The following is a 23,386-nucleotide window of genomic DNA, read 5'->3' on the forward strand; positions in this document are numbered from 1 at the left end:
AGCCCACAGCTACATACATACACAACTCTAAGCAACTCTTCAAGTCAAGTAGTTTGGGATGTGTAAAATCATTAGATAAGTGAGTAAGTAATGTAAATGAAATATAAATTATGTAAATATAACAATATTCAAGGACTGCAAAAAATGTAGATGATTAATAGACCATAATGGCTTTTTAGAGACTTCAAACTAGAGGAAGTTTAGCTATTCCACATTGTCAGAACTCCACCGAAGTCAGTGAAGGTATTCTAATTTAGAGCAGCTGAGGATTCAGACACTTACAACCTACAGTGTCAAGCCAATCCTCCTCTGTATTCAAGTCTACGCTATAAAGTTATAGCTTGTATCAGTTCCTTAAGAGCCTTTATGGTCTAGTGAGTCAGAAAAGATGCTGTACACTATTCTTAATGATTTCAAAACTTGCATAAAATTGTACTTGCACAATTTCCCATTGCTTTTAATGGAAGACATTTGACTAAACTTTCCACAACTTTATATAAAACATTGGATACTCTTTTGTAAATCCTTTTCTGCTAATTGGGAGAAATATTGCATAGTTTTATTTAATTCTGTAACCTTTCCTCACTCCTCGACAGAATGGGAATATTGCCTGAGTGCAGGTTGTCAGAGGACTCAGAAGGTTTTAAAATTCATAAATTTCAGAAGAAAGCCTGTTTAGAAGGCTTTAAATGGCAGGGGGGAAAATGATTAGTGGTCTCTTAACAGTTGTCTCCGTGATCTCTGAAAGCAGAACTCCTGAAGCCAGAAATTAGTTCTCACTGCAAACTTGTGTACCCAAAAAGTCTCCACTTAACCATATCATACACCTCTGTGGCTAACTCTCCCAGGAGTATTTGGAAGGTAATGTGTGAGTGGAGAATGAATGATATAAGAAATTGTCTTACTTAAAGCTTCCTCTCTCAACAACTACCAGAATGTTCCTATGTTTTTTCAGGTAAGGAAGGAATAATTGTTTCTTTCTTCCTTTAGTAAAAAAATGTAGAATGATCCACCCCACAAAGTTTCTTGGTCCAAACTACCACAATATTTAGTCCCTGGCTGGGGTTTGGACCTGTTATCAGTTCAGCCTGCAGCTCCTAAGAAAGGATGGTTCAAAGAAGCTCTAGAATTTACTGAAATAGGAAGGCCATACTTCTGTTACTGTCAGAAATTATAGGAGACAGCAGATCTGTATGCGTAAATGCTTTTCCAGGCATACATAGACTGGAAGTGTTGGACAACACCAGAATTGAAAAGCTGTTCAAAAATTAATATTGGTTTGCCATGTTTTCTGTGGTTTTATCAGAGACATATACTCAAAGGGAAATGTACCTACAATAGGTCAGATGCGAACAACATTTAGCACAACATCCACATGGCTATGCAGTAATACACTAACTGAATAAAGTTGTCTTCCCCAAATACCCAAAGTTACTACAGCACTCACTGGACCATATATTTGTGTTTAAAACAAACAAAACTTCACTAAAATACATTGCAGAAGAGTGTTTGACATCAGTAACTTCCATGCTTTTCTAAAAGACTGGTCATTACTTGTCTGTAAGGCTTGTAAAAAAAAGATCAAACCCTTTCTTGGACCAGGATGTTGTCTGCCTACCTGAATGTCACAGGTAGGTCTGAGGGTATTACTTTTTCAAAACAGGGATTTATAAAAAGGAGAAAAATGCCCACCATCTCAGTTGTAGAAAGGAAACCAAGTATTTTTACAACAAATATAAGATGAACCCAGTCCCTGCTTAGCATCTCCCAAGAAATACCACGTCCTCAACTTCCACTAAAGTCAATGGGAATCAGGGGTGTTCAATGAGTCTCAGGAGGTATTGAACACTTTATACAACATGGCCCTACATGTACAGATGTAGACATGTTAAAAAGGGGTGTGGTAATATAAACACACCATCACCATGATAATCCCATAAATTAAAAGGCATTCTAAAGGTAACCTTTTGCCTGTTCTTTTTTTTTTTTTTTTTTCTTTTTTTTCTTTTTTCTTTTCTTTTCTTTTGTATTGAATTATGGTCAAGGCAGCACCTTAACTGTTTCCACAATGGAATGAAACCAGTGAAGTGGAATGCACATAAGAAAGAAATTGCTATTGATCTCAGCCCAGGCCACACCATGCCTTGCATAGCAAATGGTTTCCATTACCTTACTATCTTAAGATAATTAATGTGCAGTCACTGCCCCTATCTCATGTTATCGGTCATTCTGATACTGTTCAATTTCTATCAGGCAATTCTACATTTTAGATGGGAGAGGCTTCATCAATAACTGTCATTTGATGATAATTTTATAAGTCACAATGCCACCTACCCAATCCAATCTGTAAAATATGCACTTCATAGCTGATTGACTACCTGCTACATAAAACTCCACTCTCCAATATAGTTTGCAATGTAATTCTCTTCATTGTTTTTTAATTATTACTATAAAATATATTACAAACTTGAGAAAAATCTTTGCCTCTTTCAACATGATCTCTTAATTGTTTTGTTTCCCTGAAAAGTTAATTTTTTTAATTTAGCCAAATGATATTCACTGAAATACTGTACATATTTCTAACACTGCAGAATGAATTCTTTTATTTTATAATCGCAGCATGATGCTATTTTACAATCATGTCATACTACTACAATTTAAATAAAGTTCCCATTTCGTGGAATTAATAACTGCATTTCAGAAATCTATGCAAAACTCAACACGTTAGCTCACACTTTCTCATGACATAACATACGGTATATAGAAATATTACCTTTACCATAATATGGCTTTTTGACATGGCCGTCACTGGGTTTAGGCTTCCTGTCATCTCCAGAAAGGTGTCTTGGAGACTGTTCCTCAAATGATCTCATATTATCCCTCCTTCCAGCTTCCACTGCCATTTTTTCTCTCATGGCTTTTGCTCTCTCAGTTTCCAAAGCAATTGCTTTCTCAAGCAGGGTTAAGTTACCTTTTGTCATATCAAACACTTCTTCCGACCTATCTGAAGTAATAGAGGTGGTATCATCGTCTCTTTCATGACAACCATCCTCCTTTGCACAGCTAGAAAAAGTCCTAGATCTGGGGCTCAACTGTTCTTCAAGCCTCATTAGGTTCATCATATCAGAGTAATTCCGGTCTGGTGTTCTTCCTTGGAAGTCATCTTCTTGCCTGACATGCTGACGAGTGTTCATGTTTTGCTGTTGACTTCTTTCCTGCGGGTTTGTCTCACTGAGTTTCCTAGCCAGATCAAAACACTGGTTCCTTAAGCACTCCAAACTGCTGAGACACACCTCTTCATCACTCTCCTCCACCATTTTTTCTGTAAGTCCATTGTTCACAGGCTTCCCTAGCATTACAAAGTTCATATTCCTATTATCTTGCTGTGAAGTATTGTCTGCATAATTTCTGTCATTAATGTTTTCTGAAAGCACTACACCATGTCCTTGTGCTAATAATTTAAGGGAGTCCACTGTTTCCCTAACAACATCACTGTCTAAATCTAAACTCAGCTCACTTTTCCGACCAATATTTTCATTTTTGTCACTATCATCTTCCAGACTATTAGATGTATTGCTGTTCATTTCTGATTCTGTCCTGGCTCTGTATGCTGCATCCTCTGCAATTTTGCCAAGATTTAACAATGACTTGGCCACCAGTTCATCGTAATTATCATACTCATCATTATTGTTATCGTCTTTTTCTGTGTCTTGCATTATTCGAGTATTGTGACAATTCATTTGATGGTCTTCTGCATAAAAAACAGAAACAAAGAAAGAAACAAAGAAAGAAAGAAAAAGGAAAAGAAAAGAAAAAAAGTGGCTACAATTGGAACTGTTGTTGCAATCGCACGGACAGAAAACAAACTGCATGTCAAATATTGTTAATCATACAGCAATTCTACAACACTAAGGCCCATGTGAAGTGCATTTCTCTATAGTCCATCAGGCTATTTTTGTTTATTTGCTATTCACATGAATTTCTTTCACAGAACCGATAAGAAAAAGGCAATCAAAATGCTAATTACTACTGCTGCTAAATATTATGGCATAAATACTTATGTTTCTCCTTTCATTTCTATATTTACAGTTTTATGGGATTTATTACAATCATATTACTAGTAAGACATAATTGCCTATGTTTCCAACTTTTCTCACTCCTGTATTTCCTGTTAATATGGTAGATGGCAAAGGAGTGAGTACTACTGGATTTATTCTCTTACTGATGAACACCATTCACCAAAAGAGAAAGAATATACACCAAGCAGGAAATTATCAATTTGTTAACACGATACACACCATGAACACTAGATAACCAATAACTATATGCAAAGATCAAAATGGCATTTTACTTAGTGGATCCATCAGTAGAAATCAAGATCTCTCAGTTTAACTACGCAAACTGTGGAGAAGTAAGAATTTTAAAAGAGTTGTTACATGAAAGGGAGATAGAAGCAATTATATGCACAATGTAATTTTAAGTCAATACGCTAGCCCAAATTATATGGTCATACATGTATGATCGGGCTGTTATCTACTGTCCTGTGTATTGTAACATAGTGGTGCAGAGTTACCACATTTTACTTAGCTTTGTTTTAGTAACTGTTGAATTACAGAGGGACAACTTAATAAGATGGAGCCAATGTGAGGCCCTGAGGGTGAGATTCATCTCACCTAACTTTAGACATGAGCAAGGCAGGCATCTATACCCCAGTAAGCTATTCCGTGTTCCCGTCCTCAGTCAGTAAGAGAAGCAGACACTGTAAGGATACAGTCCACCTGATCTGGTTAAGATATCTGCTTGGAATAAAACGAATAACTACTAGGCATGCCTGTTTCTCTTCACTGACAACAAAGGGACTCAGACTAGATGCCTACCTTAAAGATATCCATATTTGGTCAGATGAATATCATCCAGAGAGCATTTTCTGATATCTCATCTGATAACTCAGAAGTTATGTCATTCTTGGACCCGTTCTTAAAACACATATACAATCGTCATTATTTACTAATGAACATCTCATAAATTATGTTTTGATAATCGGCTACTCGAGTAATATTTAAATGTTTTGCATCACAACTGGAAAAGAAAGTTCCTAAATCTGTCATTACATTGACGTGCTAGGCCAGTTTTTCAGCTGGTGCAAATTGAAAGAAACCAGTAGAGCTAGGACAATTAACACCTGCTCAAGAGCTAGTCCATCAAATTCTGATAGCATCTTTTCAGCTCTGATGTATTTTCAACACTGGTACACCTAAATACGTAGCATTTTCTAAAGTGTGATTTTATGTTTTGGGTTAAACCAACCAAAGCGGGAAATTTCAGGTAGTAGGTGGCTTGTACACTAACATTTTGATGATAGGAAATAATTTTTGATAAAAATAATTTTTAGTTAGTGGACAAGATAATAAATCAGAGTTTTAAATACAAAGCTCAACAGCACAATAATTAATATTTCAGCCACAAGATAGTATTCCTTCTACACAGTGGTTAGGGATCCTGGGATGATAGTAGGCTGTAGTTAAGCAGCAGAACTGGTAGATGACTAGGCTACGTCTAGGGGGAAAAATATTCTATTCCTAAAATATTATATAATATATATAATCTACTTGAATACAGTGGGAAGATAATTAATAGGGAAGGATGTGTGGTATTTTTACATGACAAGATATTCCAAGTCAATAGTGGGTTGCCTATTTATCATCAAAAGTGGTTTTATTTTAGTTACTGTTGTTCTCAAGGTAATCATAATTCATATTTATGTTTCAGTCCCTCAAAAATTAAGTATATCAGAGTATCAGATTTTCAGTGTAAAAGTAAGGGATGCCACTTAACACTTCCTATTTGAAAAATTTCCATCTTGAATGACTGCATAGAAGTAGGCAGTTAAAGATTATTGGATAATTAGTTTGTGCTATTTGAAAAGCAGAAGTTTTAATACACTAACAATAATTTTCTAAAGTGAAATGTACAAAAAAATCCCACATTAACTTAAATATTAAGGATAAAACCTGATGCCAAGAAGATTGTTCAGTAGAAACTGCTGCTTTTGTGGGATGCTTCTTGTAACTATGTCTGATGGGCAGTCAGATGTAGCAGAAGGAACATCAAAGTAATTAAAGAAGCAGTGAGCTTTAGCTCCAAAATTGCCAGTGCCTTCAACTTTAGGATGAGATATCTACAAACACTGGTGAAATCAGTCCAAATCTAGCTCTAACAGGATGCTGAAATAAAGAGTAGGGAAAAAACATGTTTTCTCAAGCCATCCAGAGAACTCTTCAGGTATGCAGTGACTATTCCAGGCCAACTTTTGAAATTTGAGAAGCTTCAGGGTTTGTTTTTTAATAAAGGGGTTTTGTGTTTGTTTGTACAAGAATAAGAGTTGTGTAAATGGGAGGAATATGTTATACTTTGCCTCCACAACAGTGAAAAATAAAATATGAATCACATAGTGTATGAGTGAAGACATGTAAATTTCTTTTGTGTAGGTAAAGCTAGGTGAAAGCTGTAACTATAATTTTTTTTTTATTCTATTTGTTTGGTTATACCCTTTTGAGTTCTCCTGCCTCTTCAATCCTAAAAAGGAGAAGAAAAAAAGGTGGTGGAAGAGAAGAAAGTGTAAAGCATGAATCCCCAATGAGAGAGGCAGGAAAACAAAATATTTTAATCAAGTTTCATTCCTCCTCTTTTAATTTTTGTCCTTTTGTTCTATCTGCTTCCTTTAACAACTATTTTGCTCCTGTTTCTTATCTCCATGCAGCAATTAATTTTAATGAAAAGGATATTTATGTATACTATGTCATCTTCTCAATAACAGTCTGTTGGATGCTGAGCCTGCTCCAGCGAAGCACTTGTGTCACCTGTGTATTAAACTGAAATTTTAAGTACTGAATTAGTTTGTGAATTAGTTAAGGGTCTTCTGGAAAGTATGTTAGCCTAGCAGCTCTACATGAACCTATGTGCCTTTTCTTTGATTCAGCTCTGTAAAATCTAATCATGCTTTCATTTCACATTTCTACAATTCCTAAGATTTAACCTTTAACTCAGTAACTACCTTGACACTATGCTGTTTAATGGCTGTTTGATAAATGACTGCAAAACATACAGGACTAAAACACCTACTCTACCCCCTACATAATTTTTGTAACCACTGACCCAAACTGCAGTTCTTTATTTGGTGAAGAGGCTGAGTTTGTCTCAAAAAGACACAAGTTAGCCAGTTTACGTGAACAGCGCACGAAGTTATCATATATCCTTTTTCTGTTAGCTTTAGGGTTGCATAGATAAGGAATATGCAACACAGTTTAAAAAGAATATCAGATTATTTTAGCCCTCATCTGCACAATACTATGACAATTTAGGTATTCTTGATCACAAAATTTTTTCTTTTTAACTCCCAGCAGATGTAACAAATGACAGGAGGGAAATTATAGAGTACATGGAATAGCTATAAGGAGCTGGAAGCCTTTAGCCATCTCAACAGAAGTGCACTCTTGTATTGCACTACAAAAAGTGAATAATTTGATTTCTTATTGCACCTTTCATCCAAGGATCTCAAAGCACTTTACAAACATTATTTTAAAAAGCCTCACAACACCCCTGTGAGGTAGGTATTTTAACCCCATTTTACAGATGGGAAATTGAGACACAGAGAAGTTGAGTGACTCTTTCCATGTCATAGCAGGAGTCACTGGAGAATAAGGACTACAGCCTCTACGTCCTTGATTGTTTCCTCCCTTTGTTCCTATTACAACCATATTTAAACAATTTCTTGGCAGAAGAAATGGCTTGCTGTTTTTAGTGTAGGGAGTCATGCAAAACAGCACCTTCTTTTTGAAAAGGAAAATATACAGCATTTAGTTTGAGAGATTCTGCAGAGAGAGGCAATGATACTTCAGTAATAGCAGCTACATTCCTACCAAAGGCCAAAGACTTCAGAAACAAGACTTTCTAAATCTGTGGTCCGTGTATCAAATTACTCACTTTCTCCCAAGCAGGGGAAAACATGATGGCTAACAAGCTGAACCTGTACGTGGTCATACAGACTTTCTGCCCAGACTGATGGTTTCATTATCCAGGCAGCATTACCTGTTTTAAAACACTTCACTGCTCTTGCTACTGCCACTTGTCAATTCATAAGTGCTACTACATCACCATTTTTCTCCTTCTAAGCTGTAAAGTGAGGTACATGCATACACCTCCACATTACAACCTATGATAGCTGACCTATGAGAAATATTTAGCAAGACATGAATCCCAAATCTTAGAAAGTTACAGCATCGTATGGGGCAGGGGGCTGTCTGTACATTGCCTTCTCCTCTGGGAAAATCTTATGAGTAAGGAAACTGAAGAGGTGGAAAACTTAGTGAGCCCTCAACAACTTCTCCACTCCCCACTGAAGAAACAGAGAACACGTATAACTCTCCGAGGGCCTAAGCAAGGTCTCTAGAAGCCTGAACACTTCTTTTGCATGGGATTTGCATCAGAGCCCAAGCCTTTGAATATGCCTATTTGAGGGACGCACTAAACACTGAAGTTGACCATGTGCAATTCTTTCTTCATCTCTGCAAAAGTTCCTGAAGTTCTTTTACACTGTAAGTACTTTAGGTAAAGACCCAAGCAATTTGTTTTTACAGTAGTTGATTCCTTTATGGACCTAATATTACCTAATGAAAGTCAAAAGAAAAAGATAACTGTTCCCTTATTTACCTGATGGACTCTAATTATTCCATTATATCTAATTTTTTTTCACTCCTCCCCCTCAGCCTGCTACACCTACTTGTAATAGTTATAATACTGGGATTTACGGTTTAGACTCTCTTACAATAATTATAGTATTCAACTAATAACCAAGGCTTAAAGTAAAATAAATGAAGAGCAGAAGTCATTAAGCATGGCAAGGAAGGTCTGAGCTAAAGAACACAGCACATCACAGTAGGATTCAGTATTATGAAGTATGAGCAAGGACCACAGAGCAAGCCCATACAGACTTTTAAATACTGTACATAATTTGTTGTCTTACTCTCTTTTCTTCCTTTATTTTTCTTTCCTGTTACATTTGATCTTTTCATTTTCCATGGGTTCCACTTTTTATCTGGTTTTGCTCACTGGAAAATGAAGTACTACTTTTCCCCCCCCCCTCTAAGGACTAAAAGGAATCCTCACAGATCTGAATTTGTTTCCTCTTGTGGAGTGATTACTGACATATAAAAGCATTCCTTGTTTTTATTTTCTTTTTTGCTATTAAAATACATTTAAAATAGAAACAATGAATATTAATAAATTATTTTGGCATAGCAGCATTTTTGAAGATTTCGTTTTCTGTACAGATCAGTGTATTCTCATCAAAATGCACAGGTGTTTATACACAATCAATGCCCTGAAATACTCTTTTTTTTCCTTGCTTATGCCATTCTTACAACCTGTTATTATGCCTCCGCCTATGTCAGACCTGCATGATTAGCATCCTGATCTACAAATATTCACATAAAGTATTGGTAGAATATAGATATTCTTACTTGGGTTATTCCTATTAATATCACAGAATCAAGCAGGAATTTAGATTAAAAGAGAGAGCATCAGATAATCCAGATGAATGGGGATGCAACGTATTTTTTAAAAAGAGGTTATCCGTTACTCAGTCATGTTTTCCCACCCTAAGTCCCTATGAGCTACCTGTATCAGCACAGTTTTGGAACAGGATCTGAAGATATGTGACAGCTCCTCTGGCAAGATCATGACTGTGATAATTTTGCTTCAAATGACAGACTGCAACAGCTCCTTAAAAATTATCTAGGTTCTGACTCAAGCCGTTATGCTCCATTTAAGATTTTGTCTATTCACCACAAGGTGCTGCTGGCCCTTCTTTGATCTTAAGGCATCTCATGTGCCATCTATGTTGCACTGGTGCCATGGAACCATGGAGGAGCTGAGGTTGGAAGATACCTCTGGAGGCTATCTGGTCCAACCCTCGCTGAAAAAAGGGGCCAGCTTAGAGCAGATTCTGCGGGCCCTGTCCTGTCAGTCCTGTTCTGAATATCTTCCAGGATGGAGATACCACAGCATCTCTGGGAAATCTGTTCCAGTTTGACCACCCTCATTGTGAAAAATTCCTTCCTTATTTCTAAATGGAATTTCTTTTGTTACAGCTTGTGTCTGTTGCCTCTTGTTCTGTGACTGCGCACCTTCATTTTCTCTCTACCTTCCACATAAGTAGCAGAAGACAAGCGTAAGATCTCCCCTCAGCCTTCTCCCCCTCAAGTGAACAAACTCCTTTTTCTCAGTCTCTCATTGTACATCATGTACTCCAGCTCTTCAATCATCTTGGTTGTTCACTACTGGACTCCAGTATTTCAAGGCTTTCTTTTACTGATGAGCCCAAAACTGGATCTAGTCTCCACAAACAATAGTGTAAGTGCTGAATAAAGGGGAATAATCACTTCCCGCAGCCTTCTGGTTACAATCTCCAGTCTTTTCATCCTGACAACCAAACATTGTTTCCAAAAAGTCAAGAGGTAACGAATATGATGGGGATTATTTTTTTTTTCCCCCACCACAAAGAGAGCAGAAAATACTTTTTGGTTACCTACAGGCATCCCTTTAAGTAGATAAAATCCCTGGCTGGTATGAAGCCTGCTTGTTTGGTTTGCAGTATCTGCAATATTTGGTATGAAGGCATATGTTTAGGTTTGAGAAAGAACTTGCTGAGAATATCTGTGATCAGAAGTGGATATGCTGGGTTTGCAAGGGCAGTACAATTTAGCCAGTCATTCCCATCTGGTCCATGCTGCTTTGAGGATCAGGTTCAGGCAGCCCTTAACTGTTTTAACCTGACTTCTGTTTGGGCAGATAATGAGACGGCTGTAGCTGATGACTGGTACTCATTTCATCCTACTTCTTCTCCCCAGGAAGTCTATATGAGGGAGGGGAGATATTCTGTCTCATAGCCTTATAATGACTCAGTGGAGTATGGCAGTTTCTTGCTTTCTCTGAGGTTTCCACAGCTCAGCAGGGCAGCAGGCAATGAGGAAGCCAAAGCTATTCTCCAGATACTGAGGTACAGCAGGGAGACAGCAGGGGAGCAGAGGACCAGCTGCACCGATGGGAGAACACCCACTCAGACAGCTCTTGATATGGAGCTCCTCATGGGGCTTCTCCAAAGGCTGCTTAGGAGACAGTGATCCCTACCTATACCCCTCCCCATGATCCTCCATGCTTTGCAAAGGATGCAGCCTGAACAACACATTTTCAGTTCGTAACTACTGTTTTCTTTCTCACATACAGATCTCTGAGAAAGACAGGTTGGAAACTGTTACTATAGGGATACATAATCTCTTTTCACTGGTTTTGTTTCGGTTCAGATCTCTGACTTAATGCAGATGTCCACATTGAACACGTCTCCATATGAACTAGACACCTAGACTCCCATTTATAGGCAATGGGCAAAAACATGCATCCTGGGACATGATTTATGTATCTAAAGTAGATTGGCTGATTAATTCCTTAAAAGTGACTATTTCTCTTGATCGGTTCTAAATTAAATTGTTGGGATGAATCCTATCCCTATTGCTTTTACTTAAAACTTTCAAATTGCTCCTTGCTGAACTTCAACAGTATCTTTAGGATGACACAGTAGGAATTGCAGGCAGGCAGGAAGGAAGGCGCTTCCTAAAAGGAGCTATCTTTAGGTTGTGGACACAGACAAAGTTATATAGGGAAAGGTTGGCGTGGATGGGGTAGTATGGATGCTTTGGATAGGGTAGATGCTTGTGATTTCATGGAGAGAGTTGTATCTTACTGGATGAGTTTGATCTCCATTATAAGTTTAATTACTTCTTTTTAGTTGTGTTTGATTATCAAAGGAAGCCTGTTTGTGCTTTGATAATAATCTGACCTGACTGGCAGAGGGGACAGAGGCACAGATCACCGGTGTTTTAGAGGATGAGAGAACTGCTAAATATAGAATTGTTGAAATTTCTTCTTCCTGTCTGTCTCTCTTTCTAACCCCTCAATGAGTTCAGTGCCAAGAGATCTAGAAGGACAAAGACTTCTGTGTGCATGAGTGCCAGACTTGACTTCATCTGAAATGTAAAGCTTTTTGTTAGGGGGTTTGTTCCCTTTTTCCTTATCCCCTCATCCAGCTTCTTCATCTACATTTCCCTCATTCCCCATCTTTTCATGACAGGGAAGGCTGAGTAATACTCCACAGAGTAAGGAGAAAATAAATACAAAGGGTGCTTTGCCTCTGGTTACAGCCATTCTAGTACAAACTAATCAGGGACAGAACACCAGACCAAGCAGTGGCATGTGATTATTCATACTGCTATGCTCTTAGTGAAACCCTGGCATGATGTTGACTTGAGTGACTTAGCATCCTTCCAGCAATGGCCAGACACAGTGCAGAGATGCTGGTTAGGGACCATTCCCAAAAAGGAGTTTGAATGTGGTGATGCTGTTTTGGAAGGTAAAAGCTTAGTTGTATGCACTCAAGTCATGCGAGTGTTGAAATCAGCATTAAATGGGTGGACTATGGTCTGCTTTATTCACTCACATAGATGGAGTCTTTGAAGACAATATTGAAGAGACAGAAAACAAGGCAGAAGAAACTGTAAGTTGGGATGAATGGAAAGCACAGTTAACTGTAGCTTCAGAAGGAACGAGTAAGGCAAATGGGAACCTATTGTTTAACCGTGCTACTCCACTCAGTCAAGAACACATATACAGTGGACCTCAAAAAACAGAAAATGGTGAGTCAATGGTGCAGCTAGCTCTCAGCTAGCTACAAAGAGTCTTTATTATCTTCTGTTTATTTGCCATCTGTATTACACATACAGATGGCCTACGAGATTGGAAATGTCTAAGAAGGAGATTAGAGTATCAGAGACCTGTCAAATGCAGAAAACGTGTGCTATGGTAACAGATCTAAAAAACATTTTCAGTCACTACTGCATCTGCAAAGATATTTCCAGTGAAGCTGTTCCAACTATCTGTCCACCTAAAGAACTCACGGTGCCACCAGTTTAGAAATTGTCAACTCCTCCTTTCTATGAGGGATTTCCCACTGCTTTTCAGATCTGAACTGGAGTATCTGTCCTGATGATGAAAGCTTGTATCTCAAAAAAGGAAAACTTTCGCTGGACAAATGTAAACACCTACATATTTACATGTATTTCTATATATTTCCAACTGAAGATATACCTGCCAGCTATGATGGCAGTGGCTTTGTAGCCAGCCTCACAGTACCTAAATTGACTACAGTGGCACAGTCTCAGTGCACAACATCTCTGCTGAAACTCTTCCTCCAACTGGGCTCACAGAAACAACAAACTACAAAGTGGATCAATCAGACAGTAATCACAATAGCCAGTTTTCCAAAATATATGCACACACACATGTAGATACAGAGATAATCTTTCTTATACTGTACAAAACTAAAACCTGAGTCTGAGTCTGGTCTCAGGATGGTTCAGCTCAGAACTTTTTTTTGCTGGAGTTCACTGGTGAAAGTAATGTACATGAGATAAAGTCAATACCTCTACTTCTGCCTGAAATTATTTTTGTTTTTATTTTTTTCTTCAAGTATTCATCAGGTGATTCATACTCACATCACCCTAACATATTGTTCACTTTCAGTTTTACTTTGTATGATTATTTTTAGGCTCTTGTCTCATTAACTTAAATTTCTGCACACTGAAAGTATCTGAGCTACTAAAAAGCCAATGGAATTAACCTATCCAACATGAACTTTTCCCCTCTGTCCCTTTGTATCTGGTGCTGTATTACGTTTTATGATTTCGAAATGAACTTATTAAATGGAACTGCATCAAATCCATTCCTAAAAATCAGATAAACTGTGTACATTATTGCCACACTGCCTATCTTCTCAGTGATGTGCACTTTCTGGATTTCAAGCAAAACACACAGATGCCAAAGGACAGTTATTCTTGCTTTATACTCTGCTATTACTTTTAGTTATGCATTTCTAAATAGTAATTTCGGCTCATCGCTCTTTCTATCTTTTGCACAGATCAAGTCAAGTTTAATAATCCTGGTTTTCCATGTTATAAAAACTCTCAGGGAGTCTACACTTACTGGTTGGATTTTTAAAAGTGCTCTGCATCTGTCTAGTTCTGATTCTACTAATGACAATGATATAAAATTCCATCAGTATGGTATAAAGACACAGTAAATTACATCACATCATGAACTGTAGTAAAATGCTTACATACTAGGGAGGGGAGAATATAACAACAGAAAAGAACTGTACTGTGCTGCATTGCCTGTGGTCTGGGTATTTTGTCTAGCCCTGATCCTGATCAGCTGTACTATAAAATTACCCTTCTTTCTTAAAGCCTTTTTATTGTTATTTTAAAGATTCTGCATAATGTAGATTCTAGACTGCAGCTATCATGACTCTGTCATTTACTGCTGTCCCGGAAGGAATCCTAACAGCATATTTCACTTGCTTTCCGCAGTACCCCCATGCTGACCTCCAAATCATTTCTTTATGTCTTTCTGCATTCTTTTTTTTTTCCTGCATAAGTCCTGCACTGACTTTTACACTTGGAACTTATTCTTTCCACTTCTGTGTCAGAAGGCCCTCCAGCCATTGAATCGAACTTGTTCTTAAACTTGTACTTATCTTTAATGGACATTTCAACACGAATTACTTCTTAAAAAAAAAATCTTACGAATAGCAGCAGCAATTTCTACATCACTTTCAGATTGGACTTCTCCTGTGGCATGTTCTATAGAGAGGAACAGTCTATTTCTCTTGGTGATACAACTACACCTATGCTCACTTGTGGCTTAAACCTGGGAGACACCTTCACCCTAACACTGATCAACTGTTCAAAGCTCTGCTTCCACGGGTACCGAAACAGCTCCAGCCTTAAGTAGCTCTCCACCTATCTGCCATTTAAGCCTTGAAGGATTCTAGACACCAGATGTTTTCATACATAAGTTCCCAGAAAGACCCAATCCAATAGGTATGCTCTAATACACACCTGAAAGGAAAAGGCTTCCCATAAAGTGTTGCTTTGACTGCCTTGCTATAATTTGTAGCCAAGGGAAGAACTGCCTGTTTCCTCCTTCATTTCCCCTGCTCGCCCCCACCTACCCAGCCCCCAGGCACAATACATTGTTTAGTAGGTCACTTGGTAAAGAATTGGAAGACTAAGAGTAAAAGCTCTCCCAGTTTGTGTGGATTCAATACCACATGTCCCAAAAAAGTTTGCTAGTCACCACAATAAAAGCTAGACTGGATGCAAGCTCCACTAGGAAGCAGAAAACACAAGAGTAGTGTAAGACCCGTACATTTTTTTTTCCATGTTGTGTCATGCAAAAATACACTGTCTTTACTGTACGTATTAAACAAGAGGACCTGCCTAAAAGAAAGAAATGTAGTGTCTGATCCCGGCTCCCAGGACTGATTTTTAACCTAATACTAAGCAGTCAATTCAAAAGATGGTGAGAGTGTCCTTGGAGCAAAGACAGGAACCCAGCATGTCCTGCTTTCCCAGAAGAATGACCCCCTTTGGTCTACTGCAGTTCTTGAAAATTTTTTTCTAGGGTGTGACAGAGCTTCAGCAGAATGTGTAAGAGCACTGCTTATGCAAAGCAGTCTCTGGTCTAGCTTCTAACCTTCTGTGTTAGGAAAGAAGAAAATGCGGCAATGAACTCCTCCATCACCTCTCACACTAAACTCAGGTACCTGAGCTACAGGTAGGGGCAGAATTCCCATTTCATTCTACTCTGAAACATTTATCTCACTCCATCAAATGTAGGAGGATCCTTGGCTGCCAAGAAAGGATTCCAGTTTCTATCCACTTAAAAGTTGCCCTTTCTGGCTCTATTTTCAGAGAAGGACATCCATGGACTGCTCTCATTAGAAAAAAAAACCACTCTAAGATAAACATTAATATACTTTTCTTAAGTCCGGCTCCAGCCCTATTCCTAACAGTCTGGTAATAATTATCTGTTGTTCTGTATTTCCACTGTTACTTTTTAAAATATATTTTGTGCTTAATGATCTGAGGGCAAAGTTTTACTCAACGTATTGCAATAGAAAAACAATTTTTAACTTTCCTTTGGATGCCAGCCTTTAAAGTACAATGATGTTTTAATTATTGCAGATGATAAAAAGGCAGTCTTCTGTAAAAACTTCAGTCCAGTGCTTTACAGGGTGTCCAAGAAAATGTTTAGCAGATGCATCTTCTTTATATAGAACTTCTGTGATAAGTTGAGGCATTTCATGAAACAGTAGATTTGATACAATAGAAAACAGAAGAAAAGCAGTTGCATAACGTGCCTTAAAAGTGTATATGATAAGTAAGGAATCTCACCACATATGCTTTGGAAAATGTAAAGATCTAACCCTCGCCTGACAGGGGCCTGAGCAGCTTTGCAAACACTCCTGTGTTAGGTGACTGGAAGTACTCATGCCACACAGATCCTTCTCTTGTTACCGTCAGTAATCAGTAATCCATGTCTACAGACTACATGGAAGAAAATGCCTGCTTGCTTTGTTTGTTTTATAATTGTAAATTCAGCTTTTCTGTGGTGTTCCTTCAGTGTCACAGCAATACTATTACTTACTCTTCCTATTAATAGTATAGCCTGCAAAATTAAGCTTTTGGGATGACAGAACTATCTGGTGATCTCACCTAATAAACGCCCATTAAATCTTGAGCTGTCAATCCTGTTAACTGGCAAAACTTTCTCTTACAAAGCCACCGCAAATTTTTGCTAAAGCAGTAATCTTTACTGCATAGAGCATATAAGATCTGCCATGGATTCCTTGGGAAAAAAAAACAACCCAAAACATTAGAAAAACCAAGTGTGGTGTTATAGATACCTGACATGCTTAATGTTAGTGACTGACTATTTTCAGTACTTTCTGCATGAAGCCTTTATGTGCCAAATAATTCTGAGGATTTCAACTAGAGTGAGTCCATAACCACATCAGTGGCCTTTCCTAATTTAACATCCTTTACCAAACTCCTTGAGGTAGTTTCTTTCCTAGCGTTAGTCCTTTCTGTCTTCTGCTAAATGGCTTGGCCTTCCTTGCTGTCCAGCTCACTAACTGTAGCTCCCACAGTCTGCTCTCAAAAAAATGTCTATCTGTTACATACATTAATTCACAGAAGGGAAAGTATCTCTTAGGGTATAAAAAGACTATGTCATATGTGATAAAGGTGACAAAAGAACAAAACTGAATTGTTCTGAAACCTGTAAAATGAGGAAGAAGTGCTTCCATAACAAAAAGTATTGAGGATTACGTACATATGTTCACTATGCATCAATGCTTTTGTCTGAAAAGAATGCTTTCTTAGTGTTGTTGTTTATATATTTCAGTTAAACAAAATTTCTGTGACTTGAGGCATTTGCCCCAAGATATGATTCATGAGAATAGATATGGATCAGAAGAAATGATCAATCCGGTCTGGAATTTTATTTCGTTTATTATCTCCTGGAGGAACTGTAATAGCAGAAAATTAACTCCTACAGCTACCAAATAAGGTTCTCTGCTTTTCCGGGTGAAAAGCTGCCATTTGTGTTCACTCTTTTAGGACAAATATTGTAAGCCCAGTGGGAACTGTGAATGAACAGGGTGATCAAAATTTGTCCTTAGAGCTGCACCCTAAACAGAAGAGGAAAAATAGGAACTTCTAACACTGACCAAGAAAAACTTATTTTTAAGAATCACTACTTCTGTAGCATCAAGAAGGATTCATACAGAGTCCGTGGTCACCATGTAAGCTGCAGTACAGTGGGGACAATGCAACCTTTGAAGTAGCACTGTGAAGGGCAAAGGAATTCAAAGAGAGAACATGAAGAGTTTGAACAACCTGTGAATGTGTTTCCCAAAGTGCCGTAACCCAGATGTGAGACTGAGACTTTCTACAACATTAGGTCACTATGTTTGCAAATATCGATGCAAAGAGCTGCTGTATAATTGAGTTCACTATTGGTTCTTTAAAGCACTATAACACATAAGCAACCAGCTTCTTGGCACAGTTGTGCCAAAACCAGGAGATTGTTGGTAATGAGCAGGCTACAGAGAGTCTGAGTGAGATTAGGAATACAGTTCTAAGGCTACAGCACTTTTGCTCTGAATTTCTTCTCCAATCTGTCTTATTCCAGAAAGAATTAATTTTACTATATGATCTTGCCAGACAAAAAATGAAGAGAAAAAATCAAGGATACACTCAGCAATTATCTGCAGACAGAAGGATGCAATGGAAATACAGAAAAGGCAACCTCTACACAGCCTCTTCTAGAGGATTGCAATCTGCGAGAATCCAAGGCAGCACTGCTGAGATATACAGCTCCTTTCCAGACCTACCGCTCTGGCAAGACTAGAGAAAGGTTTGGTCACACAGAAGCCCTGAAAGAATTTGACATTACAATGGGCCTGACATCTCATGTTCAGCTAACACTGAAGGAAAGGGTTAGAGAATTAAAAATACAAGCAAGCAACTCCATGCCATGTAAAATAGATTCAGAATGAAGCAGCATTAAAATCAGATGTGGTGCTGAATGTGTTCCATGATGCTCTTACTAAGGCCTTCAGTTCAGATCCTGAACTCCTTAAGCATCCCAGTGTCCTCTACAGAATTTCTGCTATGTCAACAAAAGTTGTGTATGGCAGAGATCTATAATCTGTCTCATCAAAGGTGAATAATTTCTTTACACTGCATAAAGCTATAATTGAATTATTTGCTCTTGAAGGATCAGATATTTCACATCATCATTTAAGGCCTTTTATTTGAAGAAAAGGAGCTAAATATGCAAACCTCTATATCAGAAGGATACTTAAGTACATTCCTAACTTCAAACATGGAAGTTAAAGTGAAGAGGGCTACTAACTGCTTGAAGTTACACGTAAGTTTCTAGACACAGCATGGGAAGTTTACTGAGCTTCTGAGTTAAAACATTCACATAGAAGGAAATATTCGAGGGGAGGAAAAGTTAGGTATGACGTGCAACACCACTTCATGTAAATGTAACTCTACTGACATAAAGTTATTCTTGATTTGTCCTGATGTAAACAAGCTCAGTATCAGGCCCAATCTCACTTCAGAGAATTAAAAAATAATGTTTAAATAATGCTCTTAACAAATTACACTGTCTATGAGCAGCAAACAATAAATACCTTGAACATGGAACACAGCAGCAAGCAAAAGTTTACTAAACACCACAGTCGTGTTTAAGCAATCCACCAACCAACCAACCAACCACAAACACAGAACAATTGCAATAAATAGATCTGAACTTTTTCCACAAGAACTAGAAGTATCCAGAGGGTATTTACTGGCTGGCTGTTTCCCCACCCTGCTCCACAACTTTGAGGTTTCCAGGCCTGAACTAGCTGTTCCAAATCTTTTAATTGCATTATTTCCAACAAAAATTTTCAGAGAAAATGTTTAGTCTGAATGTCTCTATATGAAATAATACAAACAGCTACACAGCAAAACGTGTTTTAATCCATGCTTGCATCTTCAATGCAGAAAGAAGGTATCAATAAAAGTTCTTATGCTGTGGTTTGACCTAACCACTCCCAGGCTTGAGCACTTGGTAATTAGACCAGAAAGGCAACTTTAACTTCTTATGCAGAGGTAACCAATGCAATGGCCAGCATAAATGTCTTCCAGCTGCAACTCTATTCATTTTTTTCTGTTCTTCAGAATGTTATTGGTGAGATACCCTGTATCTTCTTTTATGAAGGAGGTGAAATAAAACAGCAATAGAGTTTATCAGCAAAGGGTTAAGAACTGTTTCACCTTGTGAAACTGTCAGGTATTTATTTAGTCTTCTTTGGCCCTGGAAAATGCACTTCTTTCCATGTACGTTGTCCTAAGCAGTGAAATTATGCTTTCTGGCCTCTTAATTTAAAGCTATAATTTTCTTCTATTAGGCATTTTGCCTGTGAGGTACACGTGAGTCTAGCTCTCTGCTCTGATTAATACTGAACACCTACTGTGTTCACCAAATAGATGACCACTTTCTTGCTAATAGTTTAAACAAATGAATGTGATTAGTGGTCAGCAGGCTGGACAGGCGACCTTGCTAATACAGATATGTCAACTTAATTTTATCAAGATGCAGTGTCTCCAGCGGCAAGCACAGCTGGAAAGCTGTGTGCTACCACAGTTTCCTCAGCACATGTGCTTCTTTCATCTTTAGATTGGTGTTTGTGTCTCCTCTTGCTTAGAGGACATAAGTGCTTCAGAAGCAATCTGATGAGGGGATCAGGAAGACAGTGGAGGGCACTAACAATCTTAATAGAGCTAATAGGTGGATTTCAAATTGTGACAGCCTATGTGTCTGTGTCAAGTTCATGCAAGTGAAGGAAAAAACCCAAACATATTAACAGATTTTTAAAAACAATCCTACAATTTAAAGAAATGTGAAAACAGGTAGAACATCTATCTCTGCATCCGTGTGCTAGCTTTTTTTTATTTTAAAAATCTGTATTATGTCTCCTTTGAATATACACTGCTCTCTATGTTTTACAGTGATTTTTGCAGTATATTCCACCTGAAAAATTAGGTGCAGTATACTGTATATGCCAGCTACCTTGAGTTTAATAGAAAATGTAAGGGAATATCTAAAAGATTTATAAGTCCTAATAAATCACCTCTTGGGAAACTGCAATAGTTTTTGTAGCATCATCTGTGTAATGGATTTGATTGATGTATCAAATTTCCTCAGGTCTAGACTCAGCCTGACTCCTCCCACCCCGGCAGATTAAGAAATACCTAGAGTACAAGCCATCTTGAATGTCTTCATGTGATATGGGCTAAATGGTGCCTTGGAACATCTTTTCCAGAAGCTCCTCCAACAGAGATTTCTTTCTATAATAGATAAGCTTTGTGAAACAGTCTTAGAGACCCAACTACCTGAAGCAAGCTCTTCTCAGGAGAAAGTATTTCGGTTTGCCTTGCAAATCAAATGCACCCTTCAGATTTCAATGCAAAGGACCTTGGCAGTTGCCATCACAGAGAAGGGGCACTCCAGAAGCAGTCTTTTCTCTTACTTCTTCCCATTTGTACTACAATTTACAGGTTAGGTTATTGTAACGCAGGTCATCTACCTGCTCTTTCTTTCTGGGGTATAAGGGAAATTGGAAATATTTCATCTTTCCTTTAGTAGTGGTGCTGAACATAAGGGCTTCTCAAGCCTATCCACAGATAGATGGAGAGATATCTATTCTTCAGAGAGATTCAGTACATTTAATGGAAATTTAAAGAGGATATGCTGGCCACTGCTGGGGAATTTTAAGCATTAGTTTTGGATCAGTGGATTGCATACAGAAATACGAGCATGGAATTTGGGACTCATCTAAAAAAAGTTTAGTGTTTTTCTCTTTTTATTTTAAATTGGTATTTTGAGATTTTTGAGAGTGTTTCTTTAGGATACATCTGTATTTTCCAAGTCCTTTAGTTTATCAATGAAGAGGCTAGAAAGATGTGATTTCAAGAAGGCCGAGATGTTTTCAGTGAATGTCCAAGTATTTTCAGTAAGAACTGTATACTTGTATTACCTGTATATTATCTGTATCCTCTGAGAATTCCATCCACAATTCACTTTCTTTTAACAAAAGGTACAGGCAAGGAGATGACAGTGAGGTACCTGAGCTTCCCAGGATTTACCCTTTTCTAACACAACACTGAATTTGATCTAAGAAACAGTAAAATACTTTACCTTCCTCCTGTCTTCCCTTCCTCCCACCAATTGCTGCCTGTGTAGTCCTACACTTGCTGATGGAATTCTATCACCAATACTTAAGATTTTAACTATTTGTCCACCTAGACTATAGTTACTTATGGAAATTTTCTGAACTGCTCTAATCCACAGCACAAGTGACAGAAACCTGGGGGATAGGAACACTAAGCAGACTTCCTGCTAAGGTGACTTAAAAGGTTGATGGTGGTTTACTACGATATCTACATTGTAGTGAGCAGCAACTGACTGAGACAACTAAATTCAGAGCTGACAGACCTAATTTTCTCATATAGTCAATAGACAAAGGCAAGTACCATATTCAGACCATGTAGTTTTAGAACCCCTAACTTTGCATTTTGTTCCCCTGGAAAATCAACAGTCCAAATTCCATCAGAGCTGCTTATGTTATGAGCAGAAGAAAGTGAAACATCAGGATCCCTACCAAAATCAATAGAAAATAAACTGTCTAAAAAAACCTGATTTATTGATTAGTTTTTAGACCTCACCAAGAATAAACTGTTATCACTCTCCACTCCTTGGCGTAGACATAAGGAACTCCATACCACCCTCCTTACTGATTGCTAGTAACTCTGACTTGTAAATCAGCTAGGCTCTCACTGGGATTGTTGCATAGTGATTACTATGTTGATTCTCAAAAGATCATGAAATACTTTTCTTATAAAATTCTATTATCACTGTTGCCATTTTATGAGTATTTTTTCTTAGTGACTAGTATTTGACATAGAACATACATATATTTATTAATGTACATATGTATTATTACTGGAATAGCATGGGATCCTAAGAAAAACTTGACCTATGTAAGTTTAAATTCCATGTAATATGCAGAGCAGCTAATACAGGTACCTCTGTAAAATTTTTGCAGTTCTTAACCACAGCCTACTATATATGGAAGGAAAGCAGTCAAAAAGCAATGTCAGCCTCCGTAGATTGATTAGCTAACTGCTTGTGTAACTGTGTTGGAATAAGTAAACCACTGTGTTTCATTATGATAGTAAAAGTAAACTGAGTATCAAGCCTGCTGGCTTGCCAGAAGCAATTTTCTTGAGCTCTTGAGTTTTGCTTAGGTTTTTTTTTTCCTTTTATCATTTTTGATAGTGTAGATTCAAAGTTTTTCACATCAGCTGAAATCACAGCAGCAGTTGCACCATAACCTAAGCACCAACAAACTAAGTCGCCATTATCTCTTAAATAAACTGCTAGACATCCTGCGCTTGCCCATCAGGATAGCAATAGCAGTTGCACATCAGCCTCATCTAACACAGCTTCTCTTCCAGGTTCTGAAACAGCAGAGCTCCCTGCAAAAGCAAATGGCTTCCCTGTTGCATCAAACTCATCTAACTTTTAAGATTGGCCATATATGCTCTACCAATTTTGTTGGCAAATTTAAGCAATTGAGGAAATGCTACAGATTCAGATATCTGAGAAAATGCTTGTAGTCACCCAGCTGGCCACCATCTTGCCCAAATGGAAAGAATACGTCCAAAGTCTTTCTATAAGATTTAAGATCTGACCTTACAGAATGCTGAAACAAAACTCACACAACTTTCATACCTGGTTCCTAAGAGGAATCCAACTGAGGAGTGCTGAAAGCTTTTCTTATATTTTTATTGGTTAGAAAGGTGAATCTACCCAA

General features: G+C 37.9%; 1 protein-coding gene across 14 annotated transcripts in view; it reads right to left on the reverse strand.

Annotated features, from left to right (window-relative positions):
• Positions 1 to 23,386, reverse strand: part of MYT1L (myelin transcription factor 1 like) — a 310,962-nt gene that overhangs the window by 79,842 nt on the left and 207,734 nt on the right. For 10 of the 14 annotated variants that reach the window (XM_049818978.1, XM_049818979.1, XM_049818977.1 and 7 more), the window contains one exon: positions 2,774 to 3,751. In XM_049818978.1, the coding sequence (XP_049674935.1) occupies positions 2,774 to 3,751 (978 nt within the window). The remainder of the gene's footprint in view (positions 1 to 2,773; positions 3,752 to 23,386) is intronic. The other 4 variants (XM_049818980.1, XM_049818976.1, XM_049818974.1 and 1 more) reach the window with 2 other exon arrangements.

Source organism: Accipiter gentilis, chromosome 16 (genome assembly GCF_929443795.1).
Source record: "Accipiter gentilis chromosome 16, bAccGen1.1, whole genome shotgun sequence".
NCBI lineage: Eukaryota > Metazoa > Chordata > Aves > Accipitriformes > Accipitridae > Astur > Astur gentilis.